The sequence below is a fragment of the Aspergillus fumigatus genome, chromosome 5 (genome assembly GCF_000002655.1).
Source record: "Aspergillus fumigatus Af293 chromosome 5, whole genome shotgun sequence".
NCBI lineage: Eukaryota > Fungi > Ascomycota > Eurotiomycetes > Eurotiales > Aspergillaceae > Aspergillus > Aspergillus fumigatus.
Genome location: NC_007198.1, coordinates 2,303,274 through 2,319,985, shown reverse-complemented (window position 1 = coordinate 2,319,985; position 16,712 = coordinate 2,303,274). Strand labels below are relative to the sequence as shown.

Genomic DNA, 16,712 nt, shown 5'->3' with positions numbered 1-16,712 from the left:
CCATTATCTATTTGAATGTGAGCTTGGAAAATAAGCGGATACTCAAGTCTGAATCAGCACTTTTCAGCCATGCACAAATATCAAGAAAAGGTTTCTAGAAAAGTGGATTGCCACTCCAGCAACTGGGTTGCTGGATTAGGGAAACAAATGGATGGTCTAGAATATTAATTCTGTACTTAGAGCATTTGACAGGAGTAATCTCGGATCTCATGTTTTGTCCTGCATCCGACCTTCAATCAAGCATCTTTTAAGGCACAGGGTTTATGGTTGGCCATGTTGCCCTACCAAGGTACCCCCTCAATTCATCCCGTGCTGGTGCCTAAGAGCGGCCACTGAGGAAATCCATAGTTGTTGTAAATGATATATCCTAGGCCTGATCGACTTATGAGCCCATATCTCTTCCACTAGTGACTTCATGCCAGCGGTTGATGTACAGGAACGTAAATCTGTTATACTTTGGCGCATGAGGGCTGCATCCACGAGGTTGATCATGATGACGAAAACACTTATGTACTGTGTAGTGTGAAAGTTTAGACAACCCAGAAGCAACCCGGCGATCCTTGGATCTGGAACTCCAAAAGTATGCAATTGCCTTTCAGTGTCATGCTTTCCGTCGAAATACAACAGCAATCATCGTCAATAGTATTACTATCAGCTGAGGTACTTGGACATATATTTCTGCTATGTTTGTGATATGCCTACCATTCAACTTATGTTGCTGTTGCTCATGGATTCGTCTACTCATTGTGGAGAAATTTTGGAATGACACTTTCCAAAGTCTTTTTTTTCTCATCATCTCATCCCCCCAAGACGCTCAGGAACGGTTGCGCGGACTTACTCAAACAAATCCCACTCACGACGTCACCTTAGCTGTATGATCGCTACCTACTCTCAGCTCAAGTGCGCTATGTATGTGACTACAGAGCACTATGTACCACGAATCACCCCAAGGTAGGAAAGGTCAACTCAGACTAAAGATGTACAAAGAATAAAACATGCGTTCCATGCTTTCCGGCATCCTGCAGACGAAGGATCTCACACTTATGCGAATCGAGAGTTGCATCACTGGAGTCTGCAGCACTTACAATCGAAGCTCTACTTCTGATCGTTCCAGCGGCACAAAGGCAAGTGACGACAACTGTAAGGAAGTTTTAGTGGTGTATCTGGTCTTGATAAGAACGCGAACCCCGCCTTCTGAATTTCTCTCTGAGTTCCTGGTTTCGGTCAGTCGTTCGTACTCTTCCTTAGGTTGAGCTTGTCGGGACTGATAGGCGGTTATGAGAGCAAGGAACGTCTACTCTGTAGGTACTATTTGGGATTGTCAAGCCGAGTATGTAGGTAGATAACGACAGTGACTTCCAACGGCTTAGGTTCGAGTCTACTTCCAAGAATACCGAGGAGAATGCAGCTGAACACTTGACCATCACCAGCGGAAAGCCTTCTGAGCCTGTTCAACACATCTGGTTTGACTCGGTGGTTTGACAAGACACATGTCTTTGTACACCGTTGAAGTTGACGATCATGTGGCTTTTGTCAGTGTACACGACTGTTGAGAAACGTCTCTGGATACCTTACCAACAACAGGACCTGTAATGTTACCTTAACATCAAGTGCACAAACGTTTGCATTGGTAATTTTCACCACTCCCACTAGCTTTCAAGTACCCAGTCGATCCTCCGTCCTTCATTTTTTTAATTGTGGCTGAAGGAATGAAAGTGGAGTTATGGATGCCCCTCGATTCGCCGATTTGCCATTGCCGATCCCTTACTTCATGAGTCCAGGCACTATCTAGACCTTTTCGGTACAGCTACCTACTCTGAGTATACACAGTATTTACAGAAGAACTCTCAGCTGACTGATTTTCTTAAAAAGATAGGTAAACTGGCAGAATTCGAGTGGTTCGTTCTTATATATCTTCTTCAGTTTCATCCAAGAAGGTTATACAGATTGTTCCAACGGGAGTCAAACCAAACTCCATCAAACACAGAACAACAACAGGCCGAAGCGAACGGATTGAGCCAGAACTAAAATAAGTAGCATCTGTAGTTGGCACTTGACCACTAGTCTAACTTAATGCCTTGGTGGCAGTGCAGCCATTCCCGTTGCGCCGATATATTTCCATTGTGGAAACTCAAGTTTTTGACCTCTGTGGCGTTGTCTTCCCTTCTCCTTTTATGTCATGGGTAATTTCGATGTCGTGTCTGGCCCTAAATTTGGAGTGCACTACTCTTCAGAATTACACATCGAAGTTGTGGACTCTGAATAAGCTTTTCCGCTTGGATTTGTTGTGTTTGGCTTTCATATTCATCCGTTTCGCTGCAGGCCTTAGACAACAGGCACCAAACATCAGATGCATCGCTTATCAACGCCTCTGGCTCGCTATTCGACGTACGTACTTAAACTACTCCGTACCTGATATACGAATGGGGTCTCTATGGAGGTTCCTTTCTCCCTTTGCCACACTCATTGCCGTACTCTGTACTCCTGGAAGTCTGAACTATCAAATTGCTAATGCATAAATACAAAATACGCGTGCCATGTTTGGTTACATCCATCGAGGAGGATCATTTACCATACATGAAAAGAAGTACCCAGGGTACTACTAATACCGGTACCCACAATTCTGAGACAGTTGATCGGTCATTCGGTGCCTTTAGCTGCATGTTTGGAACATATCGAATGGCACTAACGGTACTCCCGAGATCCACGTCATCTGCCATATAAATAAATTCTGAAGGGTGTGGGATGGTCAGCTGTGGATAAGGTAGTCGATTCCATCAGTTGCTCAAATACCATTTGATGCATACTCTTGATACAAGCTGGGCATGTCTTCAGCTTCCTACTGCTGTTTCAGAGTACAAGATTGACCAGGGGCCTGCATTCGCTGACCCAACAGACCAACATGTGTCTGCTAAGGGTCATAGGAGCATCTGGAGAATGATATAGCAATAAACTTCGAGAGGTAGCTGACAAACAGGAAGTGAAAATAAAAACTGGGTATCTGTCGTCGGTATCTATTTCAGGCTGAGAACCTTAAGAGGATTGAGAATGTCGGGCGACCGTTTGACCAACCAACACTCTAATCAGTCTCAATGGTGGTGCGAACTTGATCCGTCACCATCTCTTCAATGGAGCTGGACCTGGTCTCCACCGTCCTTCTTCAATAATGAGCTCCCGCTCTTTCTTAAGTCTCCGCTCATCCCGAGTCCGGAGGCGCGGAGACGGCGGCCTCCCCGGTAACACGGGAGCGGGTGTAACTGGCTCAGGTGCAAATGGAATACGCATGGAGCCTCGCTCCCTCCTGATCTCCTGAATTCGTTGGCGTCGTGCGCGGCGGATGTCCTCCGATAGTGCGACAAGAGCCGATATATCGTCCTATGATTGTGGAGAGCTGTCAGCCGGGCTGGAGGCAGCCACGAAATTTACAGGAGGAAGTGTGGGCTTGGACAAGAGGGCCTAGACTCACATATCCAAGATACGAGAATATGTAATAGAACGAGTCCGTTTCCTCGTATTCATAGCCGGCCCGCTCAATGGCCTCCCTGACCACCAGGTCCTTGGTGATTTCTGTCCAGAGTCGATCTCGCTTGTCTTTTACGCCAATGTATCGCCGTCCGATTCGACCGTCTTTGCAGTCGATGTTCTCGTCAGACAGCCTTCTGTGGCCCTTGATGGATCGGGATCGCTGTGTGGATACACGGCGCTCCCGTCGCATCTGCTGGTCTGCACTGCCATGACTTCCTGAATCGGCCCGAACTATCGCTTTATCTTCAATCGTGACTGTAGGTGTGCTCCGTCGCTGAGGCCCTCCCGCATCGTGCCGGGTGTACTGTTCCTCCTCAAAGACATGGACCTCTTCATCACTCTCGTGGGGTTGGGGTTGACGTTCCATAATCAAAACGTCCTCTCTTCTGTTTGAGGTCTTGAGATTTGCGTGAGTGATGTCAAGTTCGTCCTCGCTTTTGTTGCCTGATTCTGAGGATGAAAGTATTGATGGAGGTGAAGTATCATCGCGTCGTTCTATAATAATCTTCTCCTTCCTTGGGCGTCCCCGTGTACTAAACCAAAGTAAGCATGTTGTTCGAACTTCAATGGAATGATCATCGGCTTACCGGTGACGAATCTCCAACTCCTCGAAGCTACTTGGAGAAGAAGGATCTGGACTGGGTGCAAGTGGTGCACGAGGCAGTTCATAACCTGAGACAAATGGGAAATAAGCATCTGATTTGAGCGCGAAATGTCAAAACTCACCATCTCTCATGCGTTCACGAGATGTAACATGAGACTTCCGGACCTGCGAAAGCTCTCTCGAACTTGGCGACTCCGGAGACGTCGAGATTTCTCTTTCTCGCATGGTAATCTTTTCCTTTTCCTTGAACCTGCCGCTTCGACCCCTCCGCTCATCTCTTTGGATAATGATATCCTCTGCATCCTCTTCGTCTCCATCCGGCTGCCGGTGCCGGTGGGATCGTAAGTGTGCTGCTGGTGTGCGTTCTCTAACATCACTGTGAAGCCTGGTGTGCTCCCACCTGGCGTCAGACCCACGGCGATAAAGCTCATCTCGCTCAATCTCAAGATCCGCGTGCTTCACGCGCGAGCCTTTCTTCCCTTTCTTGTCGCTACGTAAACGTACAAGTTCCTCATCGCTATCCAAGTTGGATCGCGGTATTGATGGCCTTTCCCTTTGCAGCTCAAATTCTCCCTCGTCATATTCAGCCCTTGTATACCTCTGTCTTTGCGATTTCTCCTGAAAATAAACATCCTCCCCCTTAGCAGTTCTCCTATGCCGAGGTCGCTCACGACGCTCGTGCCTGTCCAGCTCGTAGCCCCTCAATGTCTCTGGCGGAAGCATGTCCATCTCATTTTCCTCCCTCTCTCGCATCACAGCGAGAGGGCCAGGGTACCGCGGTGGATCAAAGCTCTCATGAATAAAGTCGGGCTTTGACCGTTCTTGTATGTGTAGACGCGTCAACTCGTCCACGGGAAGTGGCGGGGACATTCGACTTCCATGTTTCAATTCATCGTATTCATCGTCTTGGGCGAAGCGCTTGTGTCGAGACCGCTGCGGACGTCGATATGTATCGCTCTCTTTTTCGTAGAAGTGCTCCTCGTAGTAGTCATGGTTTCGTCCTCGTCGGGACATATCCAAAATCTGAGTGATGCAAGACTGTCCACTGAAGGGAAAGAAAATCTGAGCGATGAAAGCAGTACGGTTTAATTGTGTCGTGCTTTTCTACACATCGAAATCTTAGGTGAGGGGCACGGCACGAGGGGTAGGTAATATTGACGGGTCCCAGACGACCGCAGGCAGATACCGAACAAAGCTGCTCGATGATGAATTTCAGAAGCTGACGAGGGCCAGAAAATGCTGACGGGAAGCGTAGCTTGCTTTGACGTAAAATGCATGGATTAAGCCTTGCCAACGAACAAGTTCCTGTCCAGAAACACAGCCAACTGTTGATGTCATTGGTGCAGGATGCCGTGCAGTAGTCATTGTCGGTGAGACGTAGATACGACCAATCCAGCGCAGAACTTGAAGCCGCGATGATTTTTCATAGAACAAGAGCAGGAACTAAAAATGCCGACATTCAAAATAGGTCCATAGTCCCTTGAACCGTGGTTCAGTGACTTATGAATCAAGTCAGGTACTAGTTCAGCGGTTTCGAATAAGAGAGATGAAAACTATGGTATCTCGCTTGGCGATGGCATTCATTGAAGAGTGACATGCTCTCAGTAATTTCTTACGCATATTCAACTGTGGACTAGCTCTCTCGCTACATGTCAGTCCTCTCAGAGCAAACATCTTAGTTGATATAATTCTACTGAGAAAATTCTTATGTGATGACATAGGGTAGACCCATTTTTCAGTTATATGTATCACCTCAATACAGGGCCAGGTGCAAGTTGCAGCTTTCTGAACATGTTTGAGCCATAGACAGCCAATTGAGCCCGCGCTATGCTAGCTCAATAATGCTCCTACGCACGATGGTTATACTGGAGAGACTAATAATCTCCTGAATGCCGTGAGGCATCACATGTGCTAATAATGGAAAGGTCTACTATATCATCAACGTAATTTATAGGTCATGGAATGCTTCATCGAGGAAGAGACCATGCACCATCAATCAAGCTTAATAGTGTGAAATTGATATCAGTAACACTTAAAACATTCATAGGGTTTTTGTAAATACTTGATTGATACGCCTACACTGTTGGCAGTGTGGCCGCTATTTAGCAGACCGGGAGATTGTCAGATGTTAGAGCGAGAGCTAATCGAGCCATCATCCAAAATTGAGACGGGTCTGTCCCTTCTCTGGCTTTCCGCGAGCACTGCGATCACCTCTTCCACGAGCTTGAAGCGTATCCGAATTATTCGGACGCGGCATCTGCTGATTCTTTCTAGCTATCTGTCTTTCTTCAAGTTCGAGGTCTTTGGCGAAATGCCAATCTTCATGCTCGTTCTGTTCATCGATTGGGACTGATTTCTGGCACCGATGGCAGGTATATGAAGCGTATGGGGTTGCCATCGTTTGAGCATCTGGCAAAGATGACTCGTGGTGAAGTGCACCTGTACAGCTGTCTTCATTTTTCTCACCAAATTCTGCTGAATCCGAGTCTAAGGAGATAGCTTCAGCGGAAAATTCAGAGGGTGAATTGAAGAAGCGCCTGATCCCGCTGCTATCGATCTTCCTTCGTTTTTCGACATGATAATCTGACCCTGTCCGTTCCGCTGCGTCCGGATTTCTCCCAGCTGGAGCGGCACTTTTCGCCGGTTTGCCTCGAAGTAAAAAGCTATCTATCGCCTGGTTCTTGTTGACACCATCCTCAAAGCCGCCAACGCTCAAGGAGAGGTTGGCACATGGCCATGCACGTCCATCACCTATGACCTGCCGGAGCAATGTTCTACCAAGTTCGAACAAAAGACCCTCGTCGATTGTTGCCGAACCCGGAATAGGAAGTTGGCGAGAGCGTACTTGACCGCCTTGTCTATGATGCAGAGCAATAGTTTTCGGACGGCGTCTGTTTTCAAGCACACCGTCCTCAACAAGGCGACCGTAAATATCGGCTGCGAAGATCCGCAGCCACTTTTCGGCTTGGTCTGCAGAATTGATGCTCGGCCTGAATGACTTCGCGGATAACATGGACTTGATTTGTGTCCTTGGATTCACCTCGCTCTTATCTTCACCACGAATGATTCCATAGAGCCAGCTGGCAGTGGCATCATCAAACTTAGCACGAAATTGCTCGAGTGGCACCAGTAGCAGATCGCTCACTTGCTCTGTACCGAAGAGAGTAGCCACCTGGTCTCCGAGTTTGCCTCCAAGCATTCTGATCTTGGTAAACTTGAAGCTACCCAGAAAATTCTGGATCGCGCGGTTTCTGACGATTGTCTGCTTGTTTGGCTTGTTACAAGCGCTTCCCAACTTGGCCATCATCTTGTTTCTGGCGACCCCCCCGGAACAGGTATAGCTGAGCTTGTTCCAGACAGCTGTTCGGACTGACCGAACAATCTCCGAGCCTATGAGCATAGCAATATCATCCCAGTCAGGATCATCAACTTCCGTCTCATTCTCATCAAGGTCTATCAAGCAGTCTTCGGTATTCCATTCCAACGCTGTCGTCGGGGGGCGAGGCAACGGAGTGCTGCGTCCGTCACCTTGCGGTTCGATACGCAGTTCCGGGTACCGCTGAAGCAATAAAGCATAGACGAGTGACGACAAGTCGATAAATACTTCGTCAATACTGGCCTTTTCGAGGCTAGAAGGTTGAACTTGATAGTGAGAGTAGGGTTCATGTTCGCTGTCCACGAGACCCGCGTGCCATCTTGAAAGTTCTTCTTTCATCACTTTCAGGATCTTTCGAGATTCTGCGCGATAAGGATCCAGGCATACTTTATCTGTACTGATGTTCTTAAATGCGTCTTTCCTATAAGCCCACTTCCCGCCCTCGCCCTCGCGAAACGTGGCCACATGCTGCAGAACAATCTCCGGACAATGCTTCTGTGCTTCGCTGGCTGACATCATTCTGCTTATACCGAAGGATCGAGCGGGATAATTGATCGCGATGAGCGAATCCCATTGCCGTACAGCGAGAGGCGCCTCCTTCGGCGTTCCCAGCCGTACCATCTCACATTGTGCATAAAAGGCATCGAGGTCGATATGAGCGATTACCCTCAGTGGAGTCGCCGTCGAGCCCTGACGTAGAAGCTGTAGTTGGCGATAAGTGAACTGAGACTGGTGTTTCACAGAGCTGCTGGGCGAAGACAAAGCGGCAGATGGAACAGGAGACGACCGAGACATGTCGAAGTAAACTGTATTATAATCATGGCGAAGTCTGTATGTATCAAGTGCTTTGCTTGAATTTGTGAGTGTAACGTCGTCGATGCACCATGCGTTGGTCCGGAAAAATTGGTTCTCTTCGCGCACGTCGCGTCGACTCCAAAGACATGGGTTCGGGATGTCTTGGCGGAGATCCCCGCCATTACCCGAAACAGTTAGCTCCGATGCGATTGAAGGTGGACGAGAATGACAATTCAACTGTTCAGATTGAGTGAGAGAGCCATGCCTCAAGGTTGAACTGTGGGTATGTCCTCACTCAGATAGGCAGTCATTGAGGGCTTGAATAGGTCTATAGGTTCAAGTGCGCTAGGGTGAATTATTCTAGCTGAATGCTTCCTGCGTCATTGGATTGAAGGCATGTGACCTGCTAAATGCTATTTTGGCTTTGGTGAATTTACAAAGACTTGTGCACACCTCTGTAGCGAAAGAGTACTTCAAAGCAAGACAGTGGAAAATCATTGTTCTCAATTAATAAGGCGCCTTCCCAAGGGAGGGCACTATGAACTTATCACGTCCGAGTACTCTGCAGTTGGATTGACTACATTATTGACCAAAGGGTTTCGGCTGACCGGTATCCCAGGAAGCACGTAGGTCTCAATTGGGCAACTTCTGTTCCATGCAACTGCAAGGCCGAAGGATAAGTGCAGTAACTGATGGAGACCATGCAGCACAGAGAGGACACCTGCTGCGATATCATTTGAGCAGCAGATATATGTCTCAGCAGTTCTACCGCTCACAAGGCATGGATCACGAAGATGCCATGTCTGGTGATGACCTCCAAAGAATAGACGATCTTAGGTAGGGGGTACAAGGCAGTTATGACCGCGCCATCCAGCACGCGACCATCAACGCAGTAGTTTAAGGATCAAGGAAAGGGAAACTCGCTCATGAAACTCTATACTTGGTTGCGAAAATGACCTCTACCAGAAGTTCTGAGTCTGCTGTCCTGGTTCCTAGCAAAGCCGTGAATCATGCAATCAGGCTCAAGATGACACATTACGAATAAGACGACCGAGGGAGAAAAGCTGGACGAGGCTAGGATGTTGCGTATTCTGGAAAGCCGAGAAAAATGTGTTGTATCATCATGAAGAGCAGCTGGTCATGCCGCCAACCAAGTAAAAGTGAGGGTGCTTAAGTACGATGATGTAAATGTAGTAAGTAGGTACCTTAACTGAGGAAATGGACATGGAAAGCTATTGGCCACAGGAGATCATGATCACCACCAGAGGCCTTGTTAGGCAGGGGTCTCAAACTTTTAAGAGTACCTCGCATGCACCGGTCATAGTGAGGCGGTTTGTCACTGGGGCCCCCAGTATCTCATAAGTACCGCTCCCTCACATGACGAAATTCATCCATGGAAGAACGGCAGAAAAGCGCCCAGCACAACCAGAGGTAGATTAGCGGCCCGGTGCGGGTACAATTGTTACCTTAGATTGGCGCACTTGAAGCCTTGGGTCCAGACACTGGATCGACAAATGAGCGGGTTGGGATGCCCAAAGAGCCCTCTAGCCCGCCACGCATTTCTGCCCAACTCTCTGCACTCTGCCGATTACCTGCCCGCTACGACAACGGCCAATCACCAACTCCTCTCCTTCGACTGCTCTACCATTTCTTCATGCTACAGTCTATCACTGTTTTCGTACACGGAGTGCTCAATTCTCCCTCTGTTGCTGACTGGTGCTAGTAATTTTAGTAGTTGTCCCCAGCCAGAAACTGTAGACTCCAAAACTGAACAACTGGACATGCATATCAGCACGCCTATGAGGTGTGAGCTACGAAATGAGTCACTAGGTCGATTAACAATAGATTCAGCTATATAAGCGAACACTGGAAAGGATCATATGGGCGGATCTACCTTATCTTCATTAAATGGACGGATAAAGCATTAAGTACCATAACGGGGCGTCGAAGTCACGACTCACTGTTGATACATTCTCTGAACGTTTCTATCTACCTTCAACTCAGTGTCGCCTTTTTGAGTCTCAACTTTCCCACGTCTGCGTTTATCCACTGGCTGGAACGCCAGATAGTATGACAGCAGGTGATATTCAGTGCAACCTGACAGCTTCGATCTGCATTACTTTCATAAGTTAGGTTCTTCATATTCTGAACTATTGAAGGACGGCCAATAGACCGTTTCGCCGTCAATAAGACGACCCGAAGAGTCTCATACTTTGCCTCCTGCCTTACCTACGCATTACCGGCCAGACGGACGGCATCCAACAATTATTTTTCAGGAAGCGCGACTGCCTAGACCTGGAAGATCTCCTGCAAGCCGTATTGGTCACCATGCAGGTTTTGGGGAGTCCTCAACACAGTCATCGGATGTGAAACCTCTCTCGGTAGGTAGGTAGGTACCTTGACTTAGGAACTGAGGTAAGGTGGTCTCGTACAGTAACTGGTTAGTAAGTATTATGCTTACTCCGTAGGTAGGTCAGTTCGTAATCATCATTTGTTTATCCTTTTTTCACCTTTCTTTTCGCCTCGATCATTATTTATTTTCGGAATTCTCACCAATGACAAGGTGGAGTCGTCGTGGCACCAGACAAGGCCAGGCAGCCCAATACGCCGGCCCAACAGCCCAAATGAGCCAACCGCGCCCTTGGTCGAATTGAAGGAGCACAAGCACAACCCACCAGCCCTTGTTTTTCCCTTGCGAATGTGCCAAATGCCCACACCCCCTCTCTCTCTCTGTGCGCTGAGCTGGCGTCTTTAGCCTCTCTTATCTCCCCGTCCATTTCCCTTCTCTCTCTCGCGTAGATATTTTTCTTCCCCTTCTTCTTCTTTCTTCCCTTCTGTTCTTTCTAGTGCGCAATCTGGCAATTTTCCCCCCGCCAGCCCGAGGAATTCCCTTGCAACTCTTGGAGTGTTGGTATCAAACTCACCACCACCAAACCGGAGAGACACCTCACGCAAAACCTCACCCCCTGATCCCTTCTCTCCCAGATCCTCGGTCATCCATTTATTCCGGCCTGGATTTCGACTTTTTCCTTGCATGACTTGGTCGTGGTCCTTGAATCTAGATCACTAGAGACACAAAAGAAAAGAAAGGAAATCGCCTCAGGATCTTGGAAGACAGCCTTGACAGCCGTCCGAGGACAAATACGCACTCCCTGGATTTCTTCTTTCTCCAGATAATAATCACGCAACCAGCGGTTCACGTCTTTGAGGCTTGCATATTAGGTGTGTGCTTTTTGCGAGACGGAAAGGAATTATCGGATAAGCCTTGAACCATCAACCTTGGAGTTCCCTGGCCGCGGCCTAATAATACCGTACTTGTTGCTGTTTCGTTTGAAATCAACCCAAGAGAGCATCTTATCAACTTCCCACTTCCCGGATACCTCGGCTGCTTGCTTGTACTACCCTGGACTTCGTTGTGGCCACTTGGATCCATTGCATTTAATCACTTAATACCGGATACCTTTCCCTGGAACAGAATGACTGGACGCCATGGATATGAAGGACGCCCGGAGCGTCAGAACGAGTACTTTATCCCTGGTGATGGAATTAGCCGGGAAGTCATCCAAGCAGACATTTGCCGTTACCTTGGAAATGATGCACTCGTAAGACCCGGAAACCATAATGTCTGTTTCCCAGTCTCTCCTATCTTAGAACCAACCAAGCAGTTCAAATCTGTCAAAACCTACTTTACCATTTGCTCTCCTACTGACTCATTGCGAACAGGGTCGCCAGGGCTACTTCATCCGTGCTTATCGAAATCTGACTTCTGTATGTCCAAAGCAAACCCCCTTCGCAGTCCGAATCTGTGGAAAGCCCCGAGAAAGGAAGAAATAGATGGATTCAGGCTGACTGTTGCGCTCAGGAGATGATTGCTGATCTCAAAGCGGACTCCGCTCGCTGGGAAGCAGATGTCATGCGTCGGGCTGACCAAGGCTATCCAAGAGGTAGTTACATTCACGACTACAACGTTCGTCAAGCCCCTAACGTGGTCCCAGCGCCTTACGCAGCTTCTTCTATTCATGAAGTGCGCCAGCAAGGAGGCCCGTCACCACCACAACCACCTAGTCAACCCTATGTGGATCCGTACACTCAGGCCCCGTACGGTGCAACCCAGAGCCCCCCATACACAGCTCCATCATCATATCCTTCAAGTCATTCGCCTTTTGCGGCAGGACAGAATCCTTACCCTCCGCAAGTCCCTTACTCTGCTCCAGGCCAACCCCCAGTGTCTGCCGACATGCACCCATCATACACCTACACGAGCAACACTGGCTACCCCTATGAGAACGGGAGAAGTAATGCTCCACGCTACACAGGACCTGGCTACGAAACCGAGTCGGACTATTCCCCGGTCACCTCTGGAATGACTTATCCTGCCACAACAGCTCCCGATCCCCGGATAGGAATGGATCCCAGATATACCCCGGAGTATGATCGCAACAGGCCACAGGCAACAAGAGAGAGCCAGGCCCCGCGTCGAACCCGGTAGAGAGTCAAAAGTTGATGCCTTTTCTTCGCTGCTTATATCATGATACCTCCAAGGAGTCGCACAAACCCTTGGCTATCCTGGGTAAATCAACCCTGGAAAATAATGAATCTACAGAATCATCCTGGAGTACTGCGCATATTAATCCCGGCTGTTCTACGGGGTCTCTGCCTTGTTTATCTTGCCATTGGGAAATTCCAAGCCGAAGGAGATGTTTTGAGAAAAGCCTCCATATCCGACTTGCAAGTTTGTGGAGCCATGATTTGAGAGTCCGGGACACATCGCCATGGATAAGCCTTGGAATTTCCGTTACATTTTACTTGGCGCCTCAGGCGACGCTACTCGCCGATACTTTCCTTGCCTGGCGTATGGCATCCAACTCCTAATGCCGGGCCTGCCATATACATACCAAAGGTGTGGATGGCTGGAAGAGAGATCTGTGCAACGAGTTCCTAAAGGTGGCTTTTCTGGCTTTGCATTGTATCGGCGGTTTATCAAGCACTTTGTTCCATATACTTCTCTCCTGTCCTGAGGAATATCCCCAATTTGCTTGGTCGGTGGTGTCCTGGTTGTCTGTTTCTCATGCACTTTCCGGTTGCTTTTCGTTTTAATCGAGGAGTGTAACGGCCTTTTACCACAGTCCTGATTCTGATGGGAGCATCTGGCTGATCCAGAAAAGCGTCAGTTAGGAGCTTGGATGTTTTGGTGATGTTGTCCACGATCTATATGTAGATACGAGCATATATGGCGTTATTCCATTTCGTGGTTATTCAATGGATAATTATTGTTGACACCAAGCAATTGCTTGCTATCCCTGCCCCAGGCTATTGAAGGTTGATTAAAAGCATTTGTCCTCGGCACTCTCTTTATTCCCTCTCTAAGGCTGGTCAAATCGGGTGTAAAACATGAAAGGGTACGAGGTGTTCGGAGCTACGTTTTCATTAATGATGATTCAATCACTCTATGTGTTGAAGGTCCAGCCAACGCAAATTTGATTATGAGTCCTCTCAGCCCCACGTTTGACGAGGCTTGACTTTTAACAAGATTGCCGACAGGTAAATCCTATGAGCTCAAGTATTTTAGTTGCATCTCTCTTTCAGAAAGTTTCGCGAAGTACGGATCTGCTGTTCGGCATCCGCGCAAAAGCTGTGATTAAGAGGAACGAGATTAAGCATGTAATATGAAGCCGGGATTTCAAGGAGATGCGGAGATGCGGGGATGTAGAGAAGTAAGTTCAAACGAAAATGGATGTGTCTGCGCTCTAAAATCATTTTCATGTACAATACACTGCTGTACTCGCACCATCAAGCTCAACAAGGGGGTTCACGAGTATGAAGATATCTGGTGATAGGTAAATGGCCTGAAGGGCACTACGCCGGTTGCTCAATATAAAGGACGATAATCCGATAGCACTTCCAGTTGACGCAGCCTCGATAATGGATTGTCTGCCATCAGTGCCCGACAAAGTGTAGGTCTGATACTAATGCAACTCGAATTTCCCAATGCAGAGAATCTCAGCAGGTCAAACCAATTTCGATCGTCCTCCCCGTGAGATATCTATTCGTCATCGTAGCCTTGTGGGATGTTCCGGGGCCCCTGGGGAACTAGGATTAGGGAATGAATATGTTAGCATGCGAGAGGCACAAGACACAGATAAGAGAGCAGGGAGAGCATGAGAAAGAAAAAAAAAAGGATCGGAGCCTTACGGGGATAGGTCAATGGAATGGGTTCCGGGTCAACATCACCGAAGAACCGTCTGATGGGGGGAAGGGTGACCAGCATGAGAGGACCTGTCGCTCCGACGACCAAGGAGTAGAAGATAGCTGGCTTCTCATGAGAGGCCCAGCGAAGGTATCGGAGAGGAGTTGACCAGAACTGGGGAGTAGTCATGGTTATGAGACGAAAGGTCGACGGTTCAGAAGGATTTTTGCGGGACTTGATTGAGAGTTGTGAGCGCGACAGATGGATTGGATCAAGGATTCAATTGATCAGAGCTCGGCTCAGATCATGTATCCAGTCTTCCGATGATTCCGATTATTGTGAAACTGGGTTAAATCGCGCCAGAGGGGCAGGTATCGTGACGGAGAGGGGGTATATCGTCGAATGGAGGTTGTGAGTGACGACGGCCGACGATTGCGCAGTTCAAAGCGGCGAAGAGGTCTTGGCACTCTCGGTCCAAACACGTTGCCCGTTCTCTCCAACTAAACGGAACTGACGAAGCTCCTTCAGAGGACACTCTCCTCTACCGATTCATTTCCTTAATCTATTCCTTCTCTTTCTCCGGACTGCAGTGACTTCCCTTTCAGCCAATTGCCCGCTCCACTGTGCGGCATTCGATATACCATGCGGTGGTGCCTCACTCTTCTGGCATTCTGCTTCTTGGCAGTTGTACGTGCATTAAGTAGCTCCGGCAGTCGTCTGTTGGTTGTTTTGGAAGATGCCACAGAAAAGGAATTATACTCGAAATTATGGGCTGACCTAGAAGGTGCTCTAACCTACTGAACTTCTACGTTAATATGCTAATATTAATTGGTAGCTCGAGGATATAACCTCGACTTCGAATCCCCCAAGAATGACAAGCTCAGCCTGTTCGAACTCGGAGACCGAGTCTACGACCACATGCTTCTCCTGCCTCCCAAGTCAAAGGGTTAGCGTTACCCTTAGACATGTCCATATGCTCTGCTTTGTACATCTCAATTGACCTCTTGGCCAGGCTATGGACCCTCCCTTACCCCCAAGAATATCATTGATTTCATGAACAAGGACGGTAACGTCCTCCTCGCCTTGTCGGGCAAGTCCACAACCGCCAGCGCTATCAGCTCGCTGCTATTGGAGCTCGATCTCCATCTCCCTGTCGATCGTTCCTCTGTCACCGTCGATCACTTCAACTACGATACACTTTCTGCCTCCGATAAGCATGATGTTCTGCTACTCCACCGACCAGGCAAGTTGAGGTCCGATACCAAGGCTTTCTTTGATGGCGAGGGCGTTGTAGCATTTCCCAGAGCCGTCCCCCACACCCTGGGCGATGCAAACCCTCTCATTGCGCCTATTCTGCGAGCGCCCGCCACTGCGTATAGTTACAACCCCAAGGAGGACGCGTCGTCAGTTGAGGATGTTGCAGCTACGGGTTCGCAGTTGGCTCTGGTCTCGGCCATGCAGGCTAGAAACTCCGCTCGGTTCACTCTACTGGGATCCGTGGAGAGTCTGCAGGATCAGTGGTTTTCTGCGACTGTCAAGGCTCCTGGTGATGGGAAGCAGATGAAGACGGTCAACCAGGAATTCGCCAAGCAGCTTACTGCGTGGACATTCAAGGAAACCGGAGTCCTCAAGGTCGGAAAGATCGAGCATCATCTGGCTGAAGATGGTGAAATCACTCCCGAGAAGCTGAACCCTAAGATCTATCGAATAAAGAATGAAACTGTAAGTGACAGCCATCTGAGGTTCCATTGCCTATTTGCATGCTCACCCTTCTCAACAGGTCTTTAGCATTGAACTTTCCGAATACAACTATGATCGTTACGCGCCCTTCGAGGTTCCAACTGGCGATGCCGTCCAGCTCGAGTTTACCATGCTGTCTCCCTTCCATCGCCTGAACTTGGAACCCGTCCGTCGAACAGATAACAGTACAGTTTACAGCACACGATTCACCACCCCCGATCAGCATGGAATCTTCTCCTTCCGAGTGAACTACAAGCGCCCGTTCCTCACGAACATCGAAGAAAAACTTGAGGTGACCGTTCGTCATTTCGCTCATAACGAGTACCCCCGAAGCTGGAAAATCAGCGGTGGATGGGTCTGGATTGCGGGTCTGTGGTCCGTCATCGCTGGCTTCTTAGTATTCGTTGTTGCATGGCTTTACTCAGCGCCTTCTGCCGCCGCACTGAACACAAAGAAGACACAATAATCCTCTATAGAATCTCAAC

General features: G+C 48.5%; 5 protein-coding genes across 5 annotated transcripts; 2 read left to right on the top strand and 3 right to left on the bottom strand.

Moving 5' to 3' along the window:
* Positions 1 to 2,181: 2,181 nt before the first annotated feature.
* On the bottom strand, positions 2,182 to 5,718 carry AFUA_5G09010 (uncharacterized protein). The gene is made up of 4 exons (XM_748643.2): positions 4,252 to 5,718; positions 4,113 to 4,197; positions 3,467 to 4,058; positions 2,182 to 3,375 (listed from the first exon to the last, which is right to left on the bottom strand). The coding sequence occupies exons 1-4, from the start codon at positions 5,141 to 5,143 to the stop codon at positions 3,115 to 3,117; spliced, it is 1,830 nt and encodes a 609-aa protein (XP_753736.1). The 5' UTR covers positions 5,144 to 5,718; the 3' UTR covers positions 2,182 to 3,114.
* A 254-nt stretch (positions 5,719 to 5,972) lies between these two features.
* AFUA_5G09000 (DNA-directed DNA polymerase eta) lies at positions 5,973 to 9,670 on the bottom strand. The gene has a single exon (XM_748644.2). The coding sequence runs from the start codon at positions 8,298 to 8,300 to the stop codon at positions 6,282 to 6,284; it is 2,019 nt and encodes a 672-aa protein (XP_753737.1). The 5' UTR covers positions 8,301 to 9,670; the 3' UTR covers positions 5,973 to 6,281.
* A 2,106-nt stretch (positions 9,671 to 11,776) lies between these two features.
* On the top strand, positions 11,777 to 12,789 carry AFUA_5G08990 (putative transcription factor RfeG; the record flags this gene model as incomplete). The annotated part of the gene is made up of 3 exons (XM_748645.1): positions 11,777 to 11,923; positions 12,024 to 12,068; positions 12,163 to 12,789. The coding sequence occupies 3 exons, from the start codon at positions 11,777 to 11,779 to the stop codon at positions 12,787 to 12,789; spliced, it is 819 nt and encodes a 272-aa protein (XP_753738.1).
* Positions 12,790 to 13,892: 1,103 nt separating this feature from the next.
* On the bottom strand, positions 13,893 to 14,988 carry AFUA_5G08980 (NADH:ubiquinone oxidoreductase subunit NDUFA3). Its single transcript, XM_748646.2, has 2 exons — positions 14,493 to 14,988; positions 13,893 to 14,390 (listed from the first exon to the last, which is right to left on the bottom strand). The coding sequence occupies exons 1-2, from the start codon at positions 14,674 to 14,676 to the stop codon at positions 14,344 to 14,346; spliced, it is 231 nt and encodes a 76-aa protein (XP_753739.1). The 5' UTR covers positions 14,677 to 14,988; the 3' UTR covers positions 13,893 to 14,343.
* Positions 14,989 to 14,999: 11 nt separating this feature from the next.
* On the top strand, positions 15,000 to 16,693 carry AFUA_5G08970 (dolichyl-diphosphooligosaccharide-protein glycotransferase; the record flags this gene model as incomplete). The annotated part of the gene is made up of 4 exons (XM_077804812.1): positions 15,000 to 15,271; positions 15,329 to 15,433; positions 15,500 to 16,209; positions 16,268 to 16,693. Exons 1-4 carry the CDS (start codon positions 15,130 to 15,132, stop codon positions 16,691 to 16,693), a joined length of 1,383 nt encoding a protein of 460 aa, XP_077660948.1. The 5' UTR covers positions 15,000 to 15,129.
* Positions 16,694 to 16,712: the final 19 nt, after the last annotated feature.